This window comes from Macaca thibetana, chromosome 16 (assembly GCF_024542745.1).
Source record: "Macaca thibetana thibetana isolate TM-01 chromosome 16, ASM2454274v1, whole genome shotgun sequence".
NCBI classification, from domain to species: Eukaryota; Metazoa; Chordata; class Mammalia; order Primates; family Cercopithecidae; genus Macaca; species Macaca thibetana.
The window spans coordinates 2714706-2737113 of NC_065593.1; the positions used below are offsets into that span (position 1 = coordinate 2714706).

General features: G+C 45.5%; 1 protein-coding gene and 1 pseudogene across 7 annotated transcripts in view; both read right to left on the bottom strand.

The window, feature by feature from the left end:
- Nucleotides 1–22408, bottom strand: part of PRPSAP2 (phosphoribosyl pyrophosphate synthetase associated protein 2) — a 76559-nt gene that overhangs the window by 14178 nt on the left and 39973 nt on the right. For all 7 annotated transcript variants that reach the window (XM_050763935.1, XM_050763934.1, XM_050763937.1 and 4 more), the window contains one exon: nt 3601–3749. In XM_050763935.1, the coding sequence (XP_050619892.1) occupies nt 3601–3749 (149 nt within the window). The remainder of the gene's footprint in view (nt 1–3600; nt 3750–22408) is intronic.
- On the bottom strand, nt 4416–6393 carry LOC126939058 (ran-specific GTPase-activating protein-like; annotated as a pseudogene).

Here is a 22408-nt window from a genome sequence, read left to right on the forward strand (position 1 = left end):
GGCCGGGTGCGGTGGCTCATGCCTGTAATCCCAGCACTTTGGGAGGCTGAGGTGGACAGATCACCTGAAGTCGGGGGTTAGTGACCGGCCTGACCATCATGGAGAAACTCTGTCTCTACTAAAAATACAAAAATTAGCCAGGCGTGGTGGCACACGCCTGTAATCCCAGCTACTTGGGAGGCTGAGGCAGGAGAATCACTTGAACTCGGGAGGTGGAGGTTGTGGTGAGCCAAGATTGCATCATTGCACTCCAGCCTGGGCAACAAGAGCGAAACTCCAACTCAAAAAAAAAAAAAAAAAAAAAAAAAAATTACCAAGTCTGAGGTATTTTGTTATAACAGCCTTAACAAACTAAGACAGAAATTGGTACTGAGAAGTGAGTTGCTACTGTATCAAATACCTACCAATGCAGGAGTGGCTTTGGAACTGGGTAATGGGCAGAGGCTAGAAGAGGAAAAGGCTAGAAAAAGACTGTATTGCTACATACAGACTGTAAAGGGGAGCTCTGGTGAGGGCTCTGCTATGGTTTGGATGTACTTTATCTCCACCAAAACTTATGTTAAAAATTTGGGCCAGGCACAGTGGCTCACGCCTGTAATCCCAGCCCTTTGGGAGGCTGAGGTGGGTGGATTGCCTGAGCTCAGTTCACAACCAGCCTGGGCAACAAGGTGAAACCCCATCTCTATTAAAATACAAAAAATTAGCCGGGTGTGGCGGTGGGCACCTGTAGTCTCAGCTACTTGGGAGGCTGAGGCAGGAGAATTTCTTGAACCCGGGAGGCGGAGGTTGCAGTGAGCCAAAATCACACCACTGCACTCCAGCCTGGGTGATGGAGCAAGATTCCATCTCAGAAAAAAAAAAGAAAAAAGAAAAAATTTGATCCCCAGTGTGCACTATTGAGAAGTGGGGCCTAGTGGGAGATGTTTGGGTCACAGAGGCAGATCTTTCATGAATGGATTAATGTCTTCCTATGGGGGTGAGTTCTTGCTCTCAGGGCACTTAGTTCCCATGAGAGCAGGTTATTATAAGAACAAGTTTGGCTTCCCAGACTCTCTCATTTCCTCTCTTGCCATGTGATCTCTCTGTACCCGCCTGCTCACTTTTCTTCTCCACCATGTTTCAACCTAGTGTGTGGCCCTCACCGGAAACTGCCAGATATGATGCTATGCTCTTTAACTTCCCAGCCTGAAGAACTATGAGCTAAATAAATGTGTCTTCTTTATAGAATACCCAGTCTTAGGTAGTCTGTTACAGCAACACAAAATAGACTAAGACAGGCTCAGAAGAAGAGAACAGTTGTAAAGAAAGCCTCAGTCTTCTTGGAAATGATCTAAGTGGTCATGATCATAATGCTAGTAGAAAAACAGACAGTAGGCTGGTCATGGTGGCTCACACCTGTAATTTCAGCACTTTGGGAGGCTGAGGTGGAAGGATCCCTTGAGCCCAAGAGTTCAAAACTGACCTGGGCAACATGGCAAAACCCCATCTCTACACAAAACACAAAAATTAGCCAGACATGGTGGCACACGCCTGCAGTCCCAGCTACTTGGGAGACTGAGGTGGGAGGATCGATTGAGCCCAGGAGGTCAAGGCTGTTGCTGTGAGCCATGATCACACCACTGCACTCCAGCCTGGGCAAAAGAGTAAAACACTGTCTCAAAAAAAAAGAAAAAAATGGTCGGGTGTGGTGCCTCATGTCTGTAATCCCAGCACTTTGGGAAGTCGAGGCAGGTAGACCACTTGAGGTCAGGAGTTTTGAGACCAACCTGGCCAACACGGTGAAATGTCATCTCTGTTGAAAATACAAAAATGAGCCAGGCATGGTGGTGTGTGCCTGTAGTCCCACCTATTCAGGAGGCCGAGGCACAAGAATTGTTTGAACCCAGGAGCCGGAGGTTGCAGTAAGCCGAGATTGCACCACTGCACTCCAGCCTGGGTGACAGAGTGAGACTTCATCTCAAAAAAAAAAGGGCAGTGAAATAGAATCTTTGGCAAAAGAGTGGGTGCATGGCTGCTTTTGACTGCTTATACTAAAATCCAAGAAGATGAATTAAAGATGAGATTTATTATCAAAGGGGAAGTAGAACTTAAATATTTGGAAAATATATTTCCAAATATTCCAGCCTGGCCATCTTGTAAAGAATGTAAAAGAGGCCGGGTGCAGTGGCTCACGCCTGTAATCCCAGCACTTTGGGAGGCTGAGACGGGCGGATCACGAGGTCAGGAGATCGAGACCATCCTGGCTAACACGGTGAAACCCCGTCTCTACTAAAAAAAAATACAAAAAAACTAGCCGGGCGAGGTGGCGGGCGCCTGTAGTCCCAGCTACTCGGGAGGCTGAGGCAGGAGAATGGTGTGAACCCAGGAGGCGGAGCTTGCGGTGAGCCGAGATCGCGCCACTGCACTCCAGCCTGGGCGACAGAGCGAGACTCCGTCTCAAAAAAAAAAAAAAAAAAAAAAAAAAAAGAGGTAGAGCTTTTAGGAGGTGACTAGTTTGTTAGGACTCTGGCTCTACAAAGGGTGTCAGTGCCCTTGTTGGAGAGGCTTGAGGGAGTCTTCCACCTTTCTCCACCATATGAGGATGCAGCAAGAAGGTACCATCTGCGAGGAACAGGCCCTCAATGGACACCAAATCTGCTGGCGCCTTTATCTTTTTTTTTTGAGATGGAGTTTCGCTCCTGTTGCCCAGGCCGGAGTGCAATGGCGTGATTTCGGCTCACCGCAACCTCCATCTCCCGGGTTCAAGCGATTCTCCTGCCTCAGCCTCCTGAGAAGCTGGGATTACAGGCATGTGCCACCACGCTCGGCTAATTTTGTATTTTTAGTAGAGATGGGGTTTCTCCATGTTGATCAGGCTGGCCTCGACCTCCTGACCTCAGGTGATCCACCTGCCTCGGCCTCCCAAAGTGCTGGAATTACAGGCGTGAGCCGCCGTGCCCAGCCCATCACAAGGTCAGTGCTGGCGCCTTTGTCTTGACCTTCACAGCCTCTAGAACTGTGAGCAATAAATTTCTGTTGTTTATATTACCCAGTCTAAGGTATTTCGTCATAGCAGCCTGAACTAAGACAAATAGGTATACAATCTTGCATTCTGCCTTGTTCATATATATTCCATAGATTTTTCTCTTGTTTCCAGATAGTCTTGATTATTTCAAAGGGCTGCATAATTAGCTGTACTGACACAATAGAATTTACCAAGCCCTACCCTCTGGCAAACCATTTAAACCTTTCTGATATTTTGCATTAAAAACAACATCACAGTCAATAACTTTGTACATAAAAAAGCTTCTTGCTTTTATGTTCAACTACACTCTAGGATATACTGCTGAATGAATGAATGGACTTCCCTGAAGCATCGTAACTGTCTCGATAGTCCAAACATTTTCACAGGTCTTGCAAAGAAGGACGGACTGCTTCTAAAGGGCCCTGCAATTTACAAGGTAATCAGAAGTGCATTCGCTACTATCCGGCCAAGAAAGGTGTTAATCAGTCTTTGACAACTTAAAAAAAAATGAAGAATGAGGGAAAAAACCACACACACAACAGTTTAGTCAGCCTTAAAATCAGAGGAAAGTGGGAAAGAGGCAGCAGCACACTTACTGGGGATCTCCAGGCTGGGGTGGATGGCAGCCACACTTCTGACCATGGGTGGGGAATGCCGTCCATCCACCAAGTCCGACTCGGCATCCTGCGCCTCTCCATGAATCACTGCAATTCCCAGGCGCAGGCGCTCAGCAAAAGACTGTGCCCTGAGGGAAAACACCAGACACAAACTCAAAACTCATGCAGCCCTGGGTTCTGCTAATGCTTAGGGGACAAAACATTAAGAGAACATAAGTAGAATGTTGTCTCCCAAAGGAATAAAGAAAAGAGAGAATAAAACAGCCTCACACTAGGACCCAGGACTAACTGTAGAGACCCCACACGCCAAACACTTCCCTTGGCGGCAGCACCAAAGAAGGGCAGCGGCCTGGCCTGGTCTAACAGACCAGGCTTAACAAGCCACCGGCCGGGAGAGCCTGACTGAGTGAAGGAAACTGCGCTCAGCTCTGTCTCACCTGAAGCTGCTAATTCTACCTGCCTCTGCCTAACTACCAGTGAGAACCAACCACATGGGGCAAAGGGCATAAAATGCTCACCAAAGTATTAAGCACAAATTTCTTAATAGTTTTAGGGGGGTGAAATTGAAATACAAGAAACTGTGCGTATCTAAAGTATATAATTTCATGAGCTCTGAAGGCTATATGTGCCCATATAAGCATCAGCACAATCAAGACAAGGAACGTTATCACCACAAGCATCTCCTTATGCTCCTTAGTGATTTTTCCTTCCGGCCCCAGGCAACGGCTGATCTGCTTTCTGTCACCATAGTTTTACCTATCTAGAATTTCGTGTAAATGAAATCATAAAGTTGCTTTTGTCTTTTGTCTTTTTTTTTTTTTAAAGATAGAGTATTGCTCTTTTGCCCAGACTGGAGTACAGTAGCGGGATTTCTCAGCTCACTGCAACCTCTGCCTCCCGGGTTCAAGTGATTCTCTGGCCTCAGCTTCTCAAATAGCTGGAACTACAGTCATGCACCACCACATCTGGCTAATTTTTGTATTTTTAGTAGAGATGGGGTTTTACCATGTTGGCCAGACTGGTCTCGAACTCCTGACCTCAAGTGATCCTCCCACCTCGACCTCCCCAAGTGCTGGGATTACAGGTATGAGCTACCTGGCCATTTTGTCTTATCTTACGCAGCATGTTTTGGAGATTCATCCATGGAATAACATCAATAGTTCATTCTCTTTCATTGCTGAGTAATATTCTACTGTGTGAATAGATCACAGTGTATCCATTTACGTATTGCTGAGTTTTCTGGTTGTTTCTAGTTTTTGGTTGTCACAAAGCTGCTGTGAACATTCATACACAGATACTCTGTATGGGCACATGTTTTCTTTCTTTCTTTTTTTTTTTTTTGAGACAGAGTCTAACTCTGTTGCCCAGGCTGGAGTGCAGTGGCGTGAACCTCCACCTCCCAGGTTCAAGCGATTCTCCTGCCTCAGCCTCCCAAGTAGCTGGGATTACAGTCATGTGCCACCATGCCTGGCTAATTTTCATATTTTTTGTAGAGATGGGGTTTTGTCATGTTGGCCAAGCTGGTCTTCAACTCCTGACCTCAGGTGATCTGCCCACCTCGGCCTCCCAAAGTGTTGGAATTACGCTCCCAGCCACATGCTTTCTTATCTCCTGATAAATTCCTAAGAGTGGAATGGCTGGATCATATAGTAGGTGTATATTTAATTCTTTATAAAAAGGCCACACAGGCTGGGTGCGGTGGCTCACAAGGTCAGGAGATTGAGACCATCCTGGCTAACACAGTGAAACCCCGTCTCTACTAAAAAAATACCAAAAAAATTAGCCAGGCGTGGTGGTGGGCACCTGCAATTCCAGCTACTCAGGAGGCTGAGGCAGGAGAATGGCGTGAACCCAGGAGGCAGAGCTTGCAGTGAATGGAGATAGAGCCACTGCACTCCAGCCTGGGTGACAGAGCAAGACTCCATCTCAAAAAAAAAAAAAGGCCACACTGTTTTCCAAAGTGGTTATACCATATTACAGGCCCATGAGCAGAGCATCAGAGATCCAGTCCCTCCACATCTTCAACAACACTTGGTACAGTAGTACGGTAATTTGTGTCTTGTTTTCTCCTAACCAGTCTGGATAAAGGTTTATCAATTTTATTGATTGTCTCAAAGAGTCAGTTTTTTAGCTTTTTTCTGGTTTTTGTTTTCTATTTCATTGATTCATGCTTTAATCTTTTTCTTTTTTGACTGTTGAATTCAGTTCTTTATATAACATCCCTTGTAAAAATGAAACAGAATAAAAACACACCGAAAGGAGGGGCAGGGTAAAATCTGAAAAGGAAAGGAAAGGGAAGAAAAGGAAATAAAATAAGATAATTTATTGCTTCTCCGTCAGTATCCTCCTTGGTCTCCTCCTCCACTGAAAGAGCTTTTAGCTCTTCTGCCACTTTTTCGGCATGATCATTTTTGCCTGATCCTTTCTTTTCTCTCTGATCTTTTTCTTGTATTCTTCAAACTTTGTTTTGAATTTCTGTGCATTCTCAACATTCAGGAAGCGGATGGCCAGCAGCTCTGGCTTGGGGCACTTGTTGGCGAAGCTGACGTGGGTGTTCCAGACCCAGGCATGGTCACTACCCACATTGAGCTTCAGCTCCATCATCAGCGTGAAGTAGCGGTTAGCACAGATCTTCACGGTCTTGTCCCTCTGCATGAGGAGGCGGATGGTCCCTTTCTCCTTGTGCTTCAGGAGCTTGATGTCGCCGATGCCTCACTCCTTCCATTTTGGGAGATCCTTCTCTGAGGCAAATCAGAACAGTTTCATTCACATTTTTAAAAGTTCTTCTTCATCTTCCCCCAGCATTTTTTTTTTTTTTTTTTTTTTTGAGATGGAGTCTCGCTCTGTCGCCCAGGCTGGAGTGCAGTGGCCGGATCTCAGCTCACTGCAAGCTTCGCCTCCCGGGTTTACGTCATTCTCCTGCCTCAGCCTCCTGAGTAGCTGGGACTACAGACGCCCGCCACCTCGCCCGGCTAGTTTTTGTTTTTTTTTTCAGTAGAGACGGGGTTTCACCGTGTTAGCCAGGATGGTCTCAATCTCCTGACCTCATGATCCGCCTGTCTCGGCCTCCCAAAGTGCTGGGATTACAGGCTTCAGCCACCGCGCCTGGCTCCCCCAGCATTTTAATTTCTTGCTCAGGGAGAGAAACTATTGGCTCAAACTGAGGGTCATGGTTGGACTCATCTGCATTCTCAGTGGAAGTATCATGGTCCTCATGAGTGTCCTTGGCGCGATGCAAAAGCAGCAGCTCGGCAGAGTGGGTTGTCGCTGGCTTCAAGGCCTCCCATCCACTGGCTCTGTGGCCTCTTGCAGGAGCTTCTTCCCTCTGCAGCTGGCTTTTTTTGTTTTGTTTTGTTTTGTTTTTGAGATGCAGTCTTGCTCTGTCGCCCAGGCTGGAGAGCAGTGGCGTGATCTTGGCTAGTGCGGTGGCGTGATCTTGGCTCGCTGCAGCCTCTGCCTCCGGATCAAGTGATTTCTCCTGTCTCAGCCTCCCGTGTGTGCCACCATGCCCGGCTAATTTTGTATTTTTAGTAGAGACGGGGTTTCATCTCATGTTGGCCAAGCTGGTCTCGAACTCCTGACCTCAGGTAATCCGCCGGCCTTGGTCTCCCAAAGTGCTGGGATTACAGGCGTAAGCCACTGTGCTGTGTCTTCATTTTCATTTGGTTCTAAATACTTTGTAATTTCACTTTTGACTTCTTCTTTGACCTATGGGTTATCTAAAAGTATGTTATTTAGTTACTAAATATTCAGGACATTTCCAAAGATACTTCTGTTATTAGAATTATTCTTAATTCCAGTGTGGTCAGAGAATATATTTTGTATGGCTTGCATAATTTTAAATTTGGGGCTTATTTTATGGCTCACAAGAATATGATCTTTGTAAGTGTTTACACTAAAAAAGAACATACATTCTGCTCTCCCTGAATGGTGTGCTATGACTGTCAGTCAGATCCAGCAAGTTGACAGGGTTGTTCAAGTCTCCCGCATCCTTAATGATTTTCAGTCTTCTTATTCTATCAATTACTAAGAGAAGAATAATGGAATCACTGACTATCATTATGGATATATCTATTTCTCCTTGCAGTTATCAGTTTTTGCTTCATATGCTTTGAAGTGCTGTCATTTAGTTTATAAATGTTTAGAACTGTTTTGTCCTCTTGAAGAACTGACCCCTTTATCATAAGGAAAAGACCTTCAACTGTGGCAAAATTATTTTCTCCGATTTGTCTGATATTAATACAGCCACTCCAGATTTTTTTTTTTTTAAAGAACTAATGTTATCACAGTATATTATTTTTCCATCTTTTTACTTTTAACCTATTCCCTCCTCCTTGCCACCTTATACTTTATCTCATTAGGTCCCTGGCCACAGAGCATCCCTCACTGGACCTGATTCCTGGGGGCCATGCTGAGTCTTACTCTTTCTTCCATCCTCAACACCTAATGCATGGTAAATGTTCAAGTGTTTAAGAATCCAACAAGTTCTCACAGTCTTGGCTTACCAGCACCAAAAATTCAAAGCAAGTTCTTATCTAACTGCTCACAAGAATTACTAAAAACAAACAAAAATCAGGGGTTATACTGAATCCCACTAGTACTATCTATACTAGATACAGCCAAGGCATTTACATGACATGTGAAGAGCAGGGCACTAGAAAATACTAAATACTATTAGTATGTAGACTCTTATGAGCTGTTAGAAATTTCACATCAACCAGGTTTCCTGTATGCACTACACAACTAAGGAAAGCTTTGCTACAGTGTTAGCAATTATTTCAAAAAATTTAAATTTGGCTGGGCACGGCAGCTCACGCCTGTAATCCCAGCACTTTGGGAGGCTGAGGCGGGCAGATCACTTAGGACAAAGAGTTCAAGACCAGCCTGGCCAATATGGTGAAACCCCATCTCTACTGAAAAACGAATGAACAAACAAAAAATTCATGCTTAAATCATTCTATTTTTCAAGATACTTTTTGAAGCTGGGTGATGGCTCACACCTGTAATCCCAGCACTTCGAGATAAAGGCAGGAGAATGGCTTGAGCCCAGGGGTTTGAGACCAGCCTGGGCAACACAGGGAGACCTCGACTCTATAAAAATAAAAAAAAAATTAACTGGCCTGGGCACAGTGACTCACGTCTGTAATCCCAGCACTTTGGGAGGCCGAGGTGGACGGATCGCAAGGTCAAGAGAGCGAGACCATCTTGGCCGACATGGTGAAACTCCATCTCTTACTAAAAATAAAAAAATTAGTTGGGTGTGGTGACACGCACCTATAGTCCCAGCTACTCGGGAGGCTGAGGCAGGAGAATCGCTTGAACCCGGGAGGCAGAGGTTGCAGTAGGCAGATACTGGATTGCACCACCACACTCCAGCCTGGGGGACAGAGGAAGGCTCCGTCTCAAAAAAAAAAAAAAAAATCAGCTGGGTATGGTAGTGCATGCCTGTGGTTGGGCGCTGAGGTGGGAGAAACGCTTGGGCCCAGAAGGTCAAGGCTGCAGTGAGCTATAATTGCACCACTGCACTCCTGCCTGGGCAACAGAGAAAGACCCTGTCTCAACTAAACAAACAATCTCAGACACACATAAGTAAACATTTATTGGTCTGGTCCTATCTATAAGGAATTTAATTTATATTTCCAAGGAAAAGATGATAAACCTTCATGGGAGCAGGACTGTTCAGGTCAAAAACAGCAAAGTCAGCAAAATATATTTATCTATGTGTGTGTGTGTAAGACAGAATATTTGTCCTTAGGGAAAAGAGGGAGCATCATAAACAGGGAATATTTTAATAACATTTGATAAATATCCCAAGATTTAAGATTTAGTATTCACATAACTTTGAATTCGTCCTTACAAAAAAAATCAAAATCGTTTTTAAAAAATTATCAAGAGAATGGCCAGGAGCAGTGGCTCACGCCTGTAATCCCAGCACTTTGGGAGGCCGAGGCCTGACCTCACCTGAGGTCGGGAGTTCGGGGCCAGCCTGACCAACATGGAGAAACCCCGTCTCTACTAAAAACACAAAAAAATTAGCCGGGCGTGGTGGCACATGCCTGTAATCCCAGCTACTCGGGAGGCTGAGGAGGGAGAATCACTTGAACCCAAGAGGCGGAGGTTGCGGTGAGCTGAGATTGTGCCATCAGCAGCCTGGGCAACAAGAGCAAAACTCCGTCTCAAAAAAAAAAAAAAAAATTCTCAAGAGAAAAAAATTTCAGACAGAACAATGGGGCAGAGTCTTCAAAAGAGTTGGCATCACATAGATTATTAGTTCCTCCCTGAAATTCAAGATTGGCTTTGCAGACAAAATTGGTGCCAAATAACTGACCTGTTAGTTATCCTCTAAGGAAGTCTTTTCCATCTGGGATCTGTGGAGGTTTGCCAATTCTTAGAATAATATTTCAATTCTACCAACCTCTGCAAAACACAATGCCCTTAAGATAACTAAAATCATGGCCGGGTATGGTGGCTCACACTTGTAATCCCAGCACCCTGGGAGGCCAAGGCGGGTGGATCACCTGAGGTCAGGAGTTTGAGACCAGCCTGGTCAACATGGTGAAACCCTGTCTCTACTAAAAATACAAAAAAATTAGCCAGGCATGGTGGCAGGCGCCTGTAATCTCAGCTAATCGGGAGGCTAAGGCAGGAGAATTGCTAGAACCCGGGAGGTGAAGGTTGCAGTGAGCCGAGATCGTGCCATTGCACTCCAGCCCAGGCGACAACAGCAAGACTCTCTCAAAAAAAATAAATAAGTAAAATAAAAAATAAACAAAATCATTACCTGCACAGCAATGGGAGTTTCTGGATACTCCATAAAACTTAATCAGATACTTTGCATTCCCCTCTGATTCCAAAATGAATCAGGATGGTTTCTGATGTGTCATTTTGTTTCATGCACTGACAGTCACAGAGGAATTCTAAAGCAACTTGATCCTGATTGTACGATAATGAGTTAATTTACATCGTGGGTGAGAAAGAACAAGACACAGGGCCTCAGCTATTCTTTTGTTTCCTATTCACTCAGTTATTCTGAGAAAACAATTTCAAACAACTTATTCAAGCAAGTTCTGTTCCTTACAAAAGCATCACTTTCTCAGATGATCCCTTCTAGTCAAAACAACTGCTCATTGTCAAATAACACCAAAACAATAGCTCTGCACTTAGACAGACCTCTTCATCAATAACTTCAGGATTCTAAAGCCACTAGCCACTAAACGTGGTGGCTCATGCCTATAATCCCAACACTCTGTTTGGGAGGTCGAGGCGGGCAGATCACTTGAGGTCAGGAGTTCGAGACGAGCCTTACCAATATGGTGAAACCCCATCTCTACCAAAACTACAAAAATTAGCTGGGCATGGTGGCGCACGTCTGTAATCCCAGCTATTTAGGAGGCTGAGGTAGGAGAATCGCTTGAATCCAGGAGGCGGAGGTTGTAGTGAGCTGAGATCGCACCACTGCACTCCAGCCTGAGAGACAGAGGGAGACCCTGTCTCAAAAAATAAATAAATAAACCACCACCATTCTACATAATGGTACTTAATTTATAAAGTCCTTCAGTAAGTTCTTTGATGCTTATTAACCCTGTAAGGTAAGCCAAGCAGGTGTTTTCCCCAGGAAACTGAGGCTTGGAGAGATAGCCTTGATCAAGGTTCTCACAAAGACTGGCTAAGGCACAAGTGGAAGCTCATGTCTTGGACTGCTAATTTAATACCTTCCTGACTGATAAAAGTCAGCCCCAGTCTGACTTCTAAATTGATTACAGCTATTTTCTAAAGTTAGCTGCCAAATGAAAAACTTGGAGGGGGAACTAGAAATAATCAGATCAAAATTCGCATGTGGCTGAGCCAGAAACTGCCATCTTCTGCTCGAAGTCTGGGTGAATGTGTTTATCAGGACATCAGAATACAAGAAAATCACCATCACATAGCTATGGGATACGAGACAGCCAGAACTGACTTTACTGTGTCGATGCCATGTCGACAGAGCTCTTGCTCACAATACCTTTTTACTTTTTATTTTTTATTTATTTTTTGTTGTTGTTGTTTTGATATGGGGTCTGGCTGTCACCCAGGCTGGAGTGCAGAGGTGTGATCTCACCTCACTGCAACCTCCACCTACCAGGCTCTAGTGATCCTCCCACCTCAGCCTCCTGAGTAGCTGGGACTACAGGCACATGCCACCACACCCAGCTAATTTTTGTAATTTTGGTAGAGATGGGGTTTCACCATGTTGCCCAGACTGTTCCTAAACTCCTGGGCTCAAATGATCTTCCAACCTCAGCTTCCCAAAGTGCTGGGATTACAGGCGTGAGCCACCAAGCCTGGCCCACTCACAATACCTTAAACTCACAGACTAAAATCCTAAGCCTTGACTGTGTTATTTTACTACCTGTTCCATACAAAAACTGAGCCTTTTGTAGCACTCATCTCCATACTAAAACATTCATTCATTCATTCATTCATTCATTCATTCATTCATTTATTTGACGGAGTTTTGCTCCTGTTGCCCAGGTTGGAGTGCAATGGCACACGATCTGGGCTTCACCGCAACCTCCACCTCCCAGGTTCAAGCGATTCTCCTGACCTCAGGAGATCCACCCACCTCGGCCTCCCAAAGTGCTGGGATTACAGGCGTGAGCCACCGCGCCCGGCCTCTAAAACATTCATTTAATGTAGTATGATCTATGTGGATTCGATTACTGAAACTGGGAAAAAAAGAGACTGGCTCTTTTGTTGCAATCTACCCAACTGACCCACCAGTCAAAGAGCACATGAGGGCAGTCTGCAAGTGCCATGGGAACACAGTCATGCCTGCACTGGTTACCACCACATCCACAATGGCTGGCACAGCATCACTCAAATATGTACTCAGTAAAGATTGAGTGGAGAGGGGCAAGTCAATTTTTTTTTTTTTTTTTTTGGGACGGAGTTTTGCTCTTGTCACCCAGGCTGGAGTACAATGGCGCCATCTTGACTGACTGCAACCTCTGCCTCCCAGGTTCAAGCAATTCTCCTGCCTCAGCCTCCCAAGTAGCTGGGATTACAGGCGTGCGCCACCATGCCTGGCTAATTTTGTATTTTTAGTAGAGACAGGGCTTCACTATGTTGGTCAGGCTGGTCTTAAACTCCCGACTTCAGGTGATCCACCCGCCTCGGCCTCCCAAAGTGCTGGGATTATAGGCGTGACACGGCACCTGGCCCAGTTTCCATCATATTTGGCCAACACTCAAGTCCCCTAATCACTTTTACAGAAAACATTCTTGGAAGTAAATAGTTGCACAACCACCTTCAAGGAAACATTTGGCGGAACTACCTTGGAAAAGTTCCTTCATCTCTGTGGGTCTGTTTCCTCATCTGTGAGAGATTATAACTGCTGATTTCCAAGGCTGCAAAGATCAAATAACATAGCATAGATAAAAAACATCTGATGCTACACATGCACTCCTACAGGGCATCCTCCTAGGCCTCACCAGCCCCAGCACAATAGGTTCTCAATAAACAACTGAACAGATGAATGACAAACATCACTGACAAAAGCCGAAGAAACCGAGCAAAAGGCTACCACATCCATCCCCATGTGAACACATGGGTGACAGAAGTAAACTGAGGACTCTAGAGGTTACTAAAAGTCCACCTAGATGGGAAAGTCAACAGAAAATTCATCATATTCTTCTGGTATTCAGTGGGAAAGAAAAAACAAATGTATCAAGGCCAGACGCCGTAACTCATGCCTGTAATCCCAGAACTTCAAGAGGCCAAGGCAGAAGGATTACTTGCACCCTAGAGTTAGAGACCAGACCTGGCAACATAGGGAGATCCCATTGCTACAAAAATAAAGAAAAAAATAGCTGGGCATGGTGGCACATGCCTGCAGTCCTGGCTACTCAGGAGGCTAAGGTAGGAGGATCTCTTGAGCCCAGGAGATGGAGGTTACAGTGAGCCGTGGTTGTACCACTGCACTCTAGCCTGGATGACAGAGCAAGACCCTGTCTCAAGGAAAAAAAAAGTATCAAAACATATCGTTGTCACTTCCACTTCCACTAGGGTGGATTATTATACTCCTTCTACTACCCACAACTAAAACCCCTGGATGTTACATACAAACAAAAATGAGGCTGGGCGCGGTGGCTCAAGCCTGTAATCCCAGCACTTTGGGAGGCCGAGGCGGGTGGATCACAAGGTCAAGAGATCGAGACTATCCTGGCTAACATGGTGAAACCCCGTCTCTACTAAAAATACAAAAAAAAAACTAGCCGGGCGTGGTGGCGGGCGCCTGTAGTCTCAGCTACTTGGGAGGCTGAGGCGGGAGAATGGCGTGAACCCGGGAGGCGGAGCTTGCAGTGAGCCGAGATCACGCCACTGCACTCCAGCCTGGGAGACACAGCGAGACTCCGTCTAAAAAAAAAAAAAAAAAAAAAAAGAAAAAATGAGAAGACTCTGGCCAGGCACGGTGGCTCACACCTGCAATCCTAGCACTTCGGGAGGCTGAGATGGGTGGATCATGAGGTCAGGAGATAGAGACCATCCTGGCTAACATGGTGAAACCGTCTCTACTAAAAATGCAAAAAATCAGCCAGGCGTGGTGGCGGATGCCTGTAGTCCCAGCTACTCAGGAGGCTGAGGCAGAAGAATGGCGTGAACCTGGGAGGCGGAGTTTGCAGTGAGCCAAGATCACACCACTGCACTCCAGCCTGGGCGACAGAGCGAGATTCCGTCTCAAAAAAAATAAATAAATAAATGAGAAGACTCTAAAAGGTAGAGAGAAGGCAGACTAGCAAGGGACCTCAGGACCTGAGGAACGTCATGGTGGTGGCTTCCTTGGGCATTCTTTTTGCCTTATTATTCCAGATTTGTAGCTGGAGAAGCAGTGACCCAAAAATGCCAGTGGGCAAAGACAAAAAAAGCTCCAATAAACGTCAGCTCTCCCTAGTCAAAGGACTAAGAAAAGGGCAACCTAGTGAGTGAGAAAATATTTAGACAATAACTGCGTTACTCCAGCCACACAGGCAGGAAAGCCGCAGCCCATATTTCCGCCACATTTTCGCTGCATGAGTAAAGGCTGAGTGGTGAGCCTGTACTTCCTGGCTTGCCAGGCTATAATGAGGCACCCCAAACCTGATGGGGTGCTTTCACAGAAGGCCAAATAGGGAGCTGGGACTTTCACCCTCACTCAGCAGTAAGAAGCAACTGCCAGAGTCAGTGGAGAGTGAAATCTGGACTTCTACCCCCAACCCAGCAGTAAAGAAGCGCCCCTCCCCTCTCCATTGCAGTGGTATCAGAGGCAGCCTGGTGGAGTCAGGAATTTCACTATCACCCAATGAGAATGATGCTATTTTTCCTTGGCGTCAGTGGAGGAAATGGAGGGAGCACTTCCACCCATGGGTAACAAGGACCACCTTACGTGGTACACACAGGCCCTGTGGGGAATCTAGACTTCTACCCTTACCTAGCAGAAACGAGCCCCAGCACCACCACTTTCCCTGCCAGAGTCCTGAGAAGCCAGCAAAATCAGAAGACCTAAATGATACCCAGAATCTCACACACGATATCCAAAAGTCCAGATTCCAATCAGAAACCACTTGCCACACTAAAGACCAGTGAAATCTCAATACGAATGAAAAAAGACAATTAACAGATGCGAACACCAAGTGACAGACATGCTGAAACTGTGTAACAAAGATTTTAGAGCAGCCATCAGAAAAGTGCTACCAGCAGCAATTAAGAGCATGTGTGGAATAAAAAACAAGAAGTCTAAATAAAGAAAGTATTGACAAAAAAATAGAAGGTATAAAAAAAGACCCAAGGCCAGGCATAGTGTCTCATGACTAATCCCAGCACATTGGGAGGCCGAGGCAGGCAGATCACTTGAGGCCAGGAGTTTGAAACCAGCCTGGCCAACATGGCAAAATCCCGTCTCTACTAAAAATACAAAATTAGCAGCCAGGTGCGGTGACTCGCGCCTGTAATCTCAGCACTTTGGGAGGCTGAGGCAGGAGAATCACTTGAACCCAGGAGGCAGAGGTTGCAGTGAGCCGAGCTCATGCCACTTAATTCCAGCCTGGAGGACAGAGCGATACTCCATCTCAAAAAAAAAAGAAATTAGCCTGGCATGGTGGCAGACGCCTGTAATCCCAGCTCCTCAGGAGGCTGAGACATAAGGATCACTTGAACCCAGGGAGTGGAGGTTGTAGTGAGCCGTGATAACACTACTACACTCCAGCCTGGGCAAAAGAGCCAGACTCTGTCTCAAAAAAAAGAACCAAAAACTAATTTTAGAACTTAAAAAATACAATAACCAAATTAAAAAGCTCAGTTGGGCTGGGGGCAGTGGCTCACACCTGTAATTCCAACACTTTAGAGAAGCTGAAGTAGGCAGATCACTTGAGCTCAGGAGTTCAAGACCAGCCTGGGCAACTTGGTAAAACTCCCGTCTCTACCAAAAATACAAAAAAGAAATTCGCCAGACATGGTGGCATGCGCCTGTAGTCCCAGCTACTCAGGAGGCTGATGTGGGAGGATTGCTTGAGCCTGGGAGGCAGAGGTTGAAGTAAGCTGTGATCACACCACTACACTCCAGCCTGGGCAAGAGACCCTGTCTCAAAAAAAAAAAATTAATAACTCAGTTGGATATACTCAATAGCAGAATGGAAGTTACAGTGAAAATAGTAATGGAGGCCAAGGAAACGATCAGTGAACTGGAAGGTAGACGACAGAAATTAGCCAGTTTGGACAACAGAGACAAGAATGACTGAGGCAGGGCATGGTGGCATGTGCCTGCAGTCTCAGCTACTCTGGAGGCTAAGGTGTGAGAATCACTAGAGCCCAGGGGTTCAAGACCAGCCTGAGTAACATAGTGAGACCCTCTAAAAAATAAAAATATAAAAGACTAGAAAATAAAAAAAAAACAGAATCCCATGGACCTGTAATAAAAGATCAGCTGGGCGCAATGGCTCACACCTGTAATCTCAGAACTTTGGGAGGCCAAGGTGGGTGGATCACCTGAGGTCGGAAGTTCAAGACCAGCCTGACCAACATGGTGAAACCTCATCTCTACTAAATATACAAAATTAGCTGGGCGTGGTGGTGCATGCCTATAATCCCAGCTACTTGGGAGGCTGAGGCAGGAGAATCACTTGAACCTGGGAGGCAGAGGTTGCGGTGAGCCGAGATCACGCCATTGCACTCCAGCCTGGGCAACAACAGTGAAACTCCATCTCAAAAAAAAAGATCTGACATTTATGTCATAAAGTCCCAGAAAAAGAGAACGACAGTAGGACTAAAAAAGTACTCAAAAAGACAATGGCTAAAAACTTCCCAAATTGGTCAGAGACATAAACCCACAGCTTCAAGAAGTCCAGCAAACACCAAATAGGATAAACCCAAAGCAATCTCAAGACATATCATGATTAAACTTTTGAAAACTAAAGACAAAAAATCTTGAAAAACAATTCAGATGACAACCAACTTCTCATTAGAACATAGTGACCAGAAGAAAGTGACACACAAACTTTTCAGGTGCTGAGAGAAAAGAACTGTTACTCCAGAATCCTATACCCAGCAATAATATCCTTCAAGAACGAAAAAGAACTCTAGACATTCTCAAATGAAGGAAAACCAGCAAACTGTATTACCAACAGAACTATATGGAAAAGAGGCAAAAGGAGGTACTCTAAAGAGAAAGGAAACAATAAACGAAACTTTGGAATATCAGGAAGGAAGAAGGAACCAAAAATACTTGTAAATATAATAAGCTTTCCTTCATTTCTTGACTTTTCTAAATTATGTTTGATGTTTAAAACCAAAACTTCTGGCTGGGCGCGGTGGCTCATGCCTGTAATCCCAGCACTTTGGGAGGCCGAGGTGGGCAGATCGTGAGATCAAGAGATGGAGACCATCCTGGTCAACACAGTGAAACCCCATCTCTACTAAAAATACAAAAATTAGCTGGGCGTGGTGGCACTCACCTGTAGTCCCAGCTACTCAGGAGGCTGAGGCAGGAGAATTACTTGAACCTGGGAGGTGGAGGTTACCGTGAGCTAAAGGCGAAAATTCTAACAGCCTGATACTGCTATAAATGTATGTATAGGAAATATTTAAGACAAATATATTAAAAACAGGGAGAATAAAGAGACAGAGAGAGAGAGGTATGGCTTCTATATTTCACTCAAACTGATAAAATGACATCAGTATATTGTAATATGTTTTGTATATGTAATAAAATACTTAGAACAACCATTAAAACAGCTATATAAGGAGATATTCAAAACACTATAGAGGGCCGGACGTGGTGGCTCACGCCTGTAATCCCAGCATTTTGGGAGGCTGAGGCAGGCAGATCACCTGAGGTTAGGAGTTCCAGACCAGCCTGGCCAACACGGTGAAAACTCCATCTCTACTAAGAATACAAAAATTAGCTGGGTGTGATGATGGGAGCCTGTAATCCCAGCTACTCAGGAGGCTGAGACAGAAGAATCGCTTGAACCTGGGAAGTGGAGGTTGCAGTGAGCCAAGATGGCATCATTGCACTCCAGCCTGGGTGACAAGTATAAAAATCTGTCTCAAAAACAAAAACAAAAACAAACAAAAAAACACTATAGAGAAGCACCACTCTAGAATGGCAGAATAAGGACCCTAAAAAATCTGCTCCTCCATGAAAGAAACAAAAACTCTAAAAAAATTTGCAAAAAATAACTTCTACATAACTATGGAAGTGAACCAATGGCTTGCAACAATCTGAGGAGTGTTTAAGAAAAACAGCTGAATCTTGTTAAAGAGCAAACTTTGGGCTGGGCATGCTGGTTCATGACTATTATCCCAACACTTTGGGAGGCTAAGATGGGCAGATCACTTGAGGCCAGGAGTTGGAGACCAGCCTGGGCAATATAGTGAAACCCCATCTCCACAAAAAACACAAAAATTAGCCAGGCATGGTGCTGCATGCCTGTGGTCTCAGCTACCTGGGAGGCTGAGGTGGGAGGATCACCTGAGCCCAGGAAGTCGAGGCTGCAGTAAACCATAATCATGCCACTGCACTCCAGTCTGGGCATCAGAGTGAGACCCTGTTGCAAAAAAAAAAAAAAAAAAAAGAAACTTTGTGTGTTTTAACTTGCCTATTCCCATGCCTCTCTCTCCAGTTGTGTGAAAGACAAAAATTGGAAACCTCATAAACATGGTGGCCATGAGAAACCAGAAGACTAGCAACCACTGGTGGGAAAAGAACAGGTTTGGAGTTTCTCAAGAAACCCATTCTCAGATAACCGTCACTATTATGCCTATCTGGCAGCTCGCTGAGACTCAGGGCTGGAGAATATGACCAGACTTAGAGCTCACTCTGTGTGAACAGTCGTATCTCCAGAGTAGATGAACAATCAACAGCAACTGTTCAACACTGCAGCGGCCTGAAGTGACAATGCCAGTTGAGTAAAACAAGGGGCTAGACCAAAAAAAAAAAAAAAAGGAAAATCTAGGGAATGAGATGGCCATATGGGCCTTGAAAAGCTTATTCCTGCATGTAAAAAACATGCGCTTACCCAGAAAGGACCTGAAAAGCCCCTAACCTTGAACCTTGGCTGACCTCAAGGCACTGTGCAACCAGAAAGTAAACGCTAAGGCAGAGTTGTAAGCTGCTGGGAGAATTCAACACATGCACACACACACACACAGACCTTGAAGAAAGTGGGAGATTTATTGCTTCAAGGCATTTCAGGAAATCTCTGTCTAGTCATTAGCTGGCCAGTAAGCTAACCAACCAGAGACTTCAGTGGCTGAATGCTACAAAGAATACAGTCTTTACAGAACTGGCACAGGATAGCCAGTAAACAAATGTATCACAGAAACAACAGCAACAAAAAACACTGAGAGGCCGGGCGCGGTGGCTCAAGCCTGTAATCCCAGCACTTTGGGAGGCCGAGACGGGCGGATCACGAGGTCAGGAGATCGAGACCATCCTGGCTAACACGGTGAAACCCCGTCTCTACTAAAAAATACAAAAAACTAGCCGGGCGCGGTGGCGGGCGCCTGTAGTCCCAACTACTCGGGAGGCTGAGGCAGGAGAATGGCGTGAACCCGGGAGGCGGAGCTTGCAGTGAGCTGAGATCCGGCCACTGCACTCCAGCCTGGGCGGCAGAGCGAGACTCCATCTCAAAAAAAAAAAAAAAAACACACACTGAGAATTGGTGGAGGTAGAATCTGATGCTCAGATTTTTCACATTACATAATTTAAAATGTTGTTTTTAACTAAAATGTACAAGGCATGCAGACAAAAAGGAAAATATGGGCCAGGCATGGTGGCTCACACTTTTAATTCTAGAACTTTGGGAGGCCAAGGCAGGAGAATTGCTTGAGGCCAGGAGTTTTGAGACCAGTCCAGAAACACAGCAAGATCTTGTTTCTGTTTTCTTTTTTAAAGTAAGAAGTTTTGGGCCAGGCGCGGTGGCTCACGCCTGTAATCCCAGCACTTTGGGAGGCCGAGGCGGGCGGATCACGAGGTCAGGAGATCAAGACCACCCTGGCCAACACTGTGAAACCCCATCTCTACTAAAAATACAAAAACTTAGCCAGGTGTGGTGGCGGGCGCCTGTAGTCCCAGCTACTCGGGAAGCTGAGGCAGGAGAATGGCGTGAACCTGGGAGACGGAGCTTGCAGTGAGCCGAGATCACGCCACTGCACTCCAGCCTGGGCGACAGAGCGAGACTCCGTCTCAAAAAAAAAAAAAAAAAAAAAGAAAGAAGTTTTGGCCAGGCACGGTGGCTCACACCTGTAATCCCAGCACTTTGGGAGGCCAAGATGGGTGGATCACCTGAGGTCAGGAGTTTGAGACTGGCCCAGCCAACATGATGAAACCCTGTCTCTACTAAAAATACAAAAATTAGCTGGGTGTGGTGGCACACTCCTGTAATCCCAGCTACTCAGGAGGTTGAGGCAGGAGAATCGCTGGAACCCGGAAGGCAGAGGTCACAGTGAGCTGAGATCACGCCACTGCACTCCAGCCTGGGCAACAGAGAAAGACTCTGTCATAAAATAAAAATAAAAATTAAATTAAAATAATAAAGTAAGAAGTTTTTTAAAAATTAAAAGAAAAGAAAAACATGGCCCATACACAGGAAAAAAGCAGTCAACAGAAACAATCTCTGAAAAAGCCCAATGTCAGAATAACGAGACAGAATAAATTAGCTATCATAAATATGCTCACAGCACTAAAGAAAACAATGTCTAAAAAATTAAGCGATACCCGGCCGGGTGCGGTGGCTCAAGCCTGTAATCCCAGCACTTTGGGAGGCCAAGGCGGGCGGATCACGAGGTCAGGAGATCGAGACTATCCTGGCTAACACGGTGAAACCCCATCTCTACTAAAAAATACAAAAAAACTAGCCGGGCGAGGTGGCGGGCGCCTGTAGTCCCAGCTACTCGGGAGGCTGAGGCAGGAGAATGGCGTGAACCCAGGAGGCGGAGCTTGCAGTGAGCTGAGATTGCACCACTGCACTCCAGCCTGGGCAACAGAGCAAGACTCCGTCTCAAAAAAAAAAAAAAAATTTAAGCAATACCCAAAGAAATGAAATATTTATTTAGGCATAAATATAACAAAATATGGGCTGGAAGAGATGGCTCATGCCTGCAATCCCAACACTGGGAGGCTGAGCCTAGGTGTTAGAGACCAGCCTAGGCAACACAGTCAGACCCCTGTCTGTACCAAAAAAAAAAATGTATTTTTTAATTAGCCAGGCATAGTGATGCGCAACTATAGTCCTAGCTACTTAGGAGGCTGAAATGAAAGGACTGCCATTAGCCCAAAAATTCAAGGCTGTAGTGAGCTGTGATGGCACCAGTGCACTCCAGCCTGCGTAAACACAGCAAGACTTTGTCTCTTTAAAAAAAAAAAAAAAAAAAAGGCCGGGCGCGGTGGCTCAAGCCTGTAATCCCAGCACTTTGGGAGGCCGAGGCGGGTGGATCACAAGGTCAGGAGATCGAGACTATCCTGGCTAACATGGTGAAACCCCGTCTCTACTAAAAATACAAAAAACTAGCCGGGCATGGTGGCGGGCGCCTGTAGTCTCAGCTACTTGGGAGGCTGAGGCGGGAGAATAGTGTAAACCTGGGAGGCGGAGCTTGCAGTGAGCTGAGATCACGCCACTGCACTCCAGCCTGGGAGACACAGCGAGACTCCGTCTCAAAAAAAAAAAAAAAAAAAAAAAAAAAAAAAAAAAAAAAAGTACACATCTATATGGGGAAAACTCTGATGACAGAAATCAAAGACGAATTTTTAAAAAATGATATCCCATGTTCATGGATAGGAAGACTCAATATTGTCAATATGCCAGTTCTTCCCAATTTGATCTACAGATTTAATGCAAATCCCAATCCAAATCCCAACAAGTTATTTTGTAGATTTCAAAAAACTGATTCTGAAGTTTATATGGAGAGGCAAAAGACCCAGAATAGCCTACACAATATTGAAGAACGAAGTTGGAGGTGTGACAATACCCAACTTGAAGACTATTAAGACTGGGCGTGGTGGCTCATACCTGTAATCCCAGCACTTTGGGAGACTGAGGCAAGTGGATCATGAGGTCAGGAGTTCAAGACTGGCCTGGCTAAGATGGTGAAACCCCATCTCTACTAAAACTACAAAAATTAGCTGGGCATGGCGGCAGGTACCTGTAATCCCAGCTACTTGGGAGGCTGAGGCACAGAACTGCTTGAACCCAGGAGGCGGAGGTTGCAGTAAGCTGAGATTGTGCCACTGCACTCCAGTCTGGGCAACAGAGCGAGACTCCATCTCCAAAAAAAA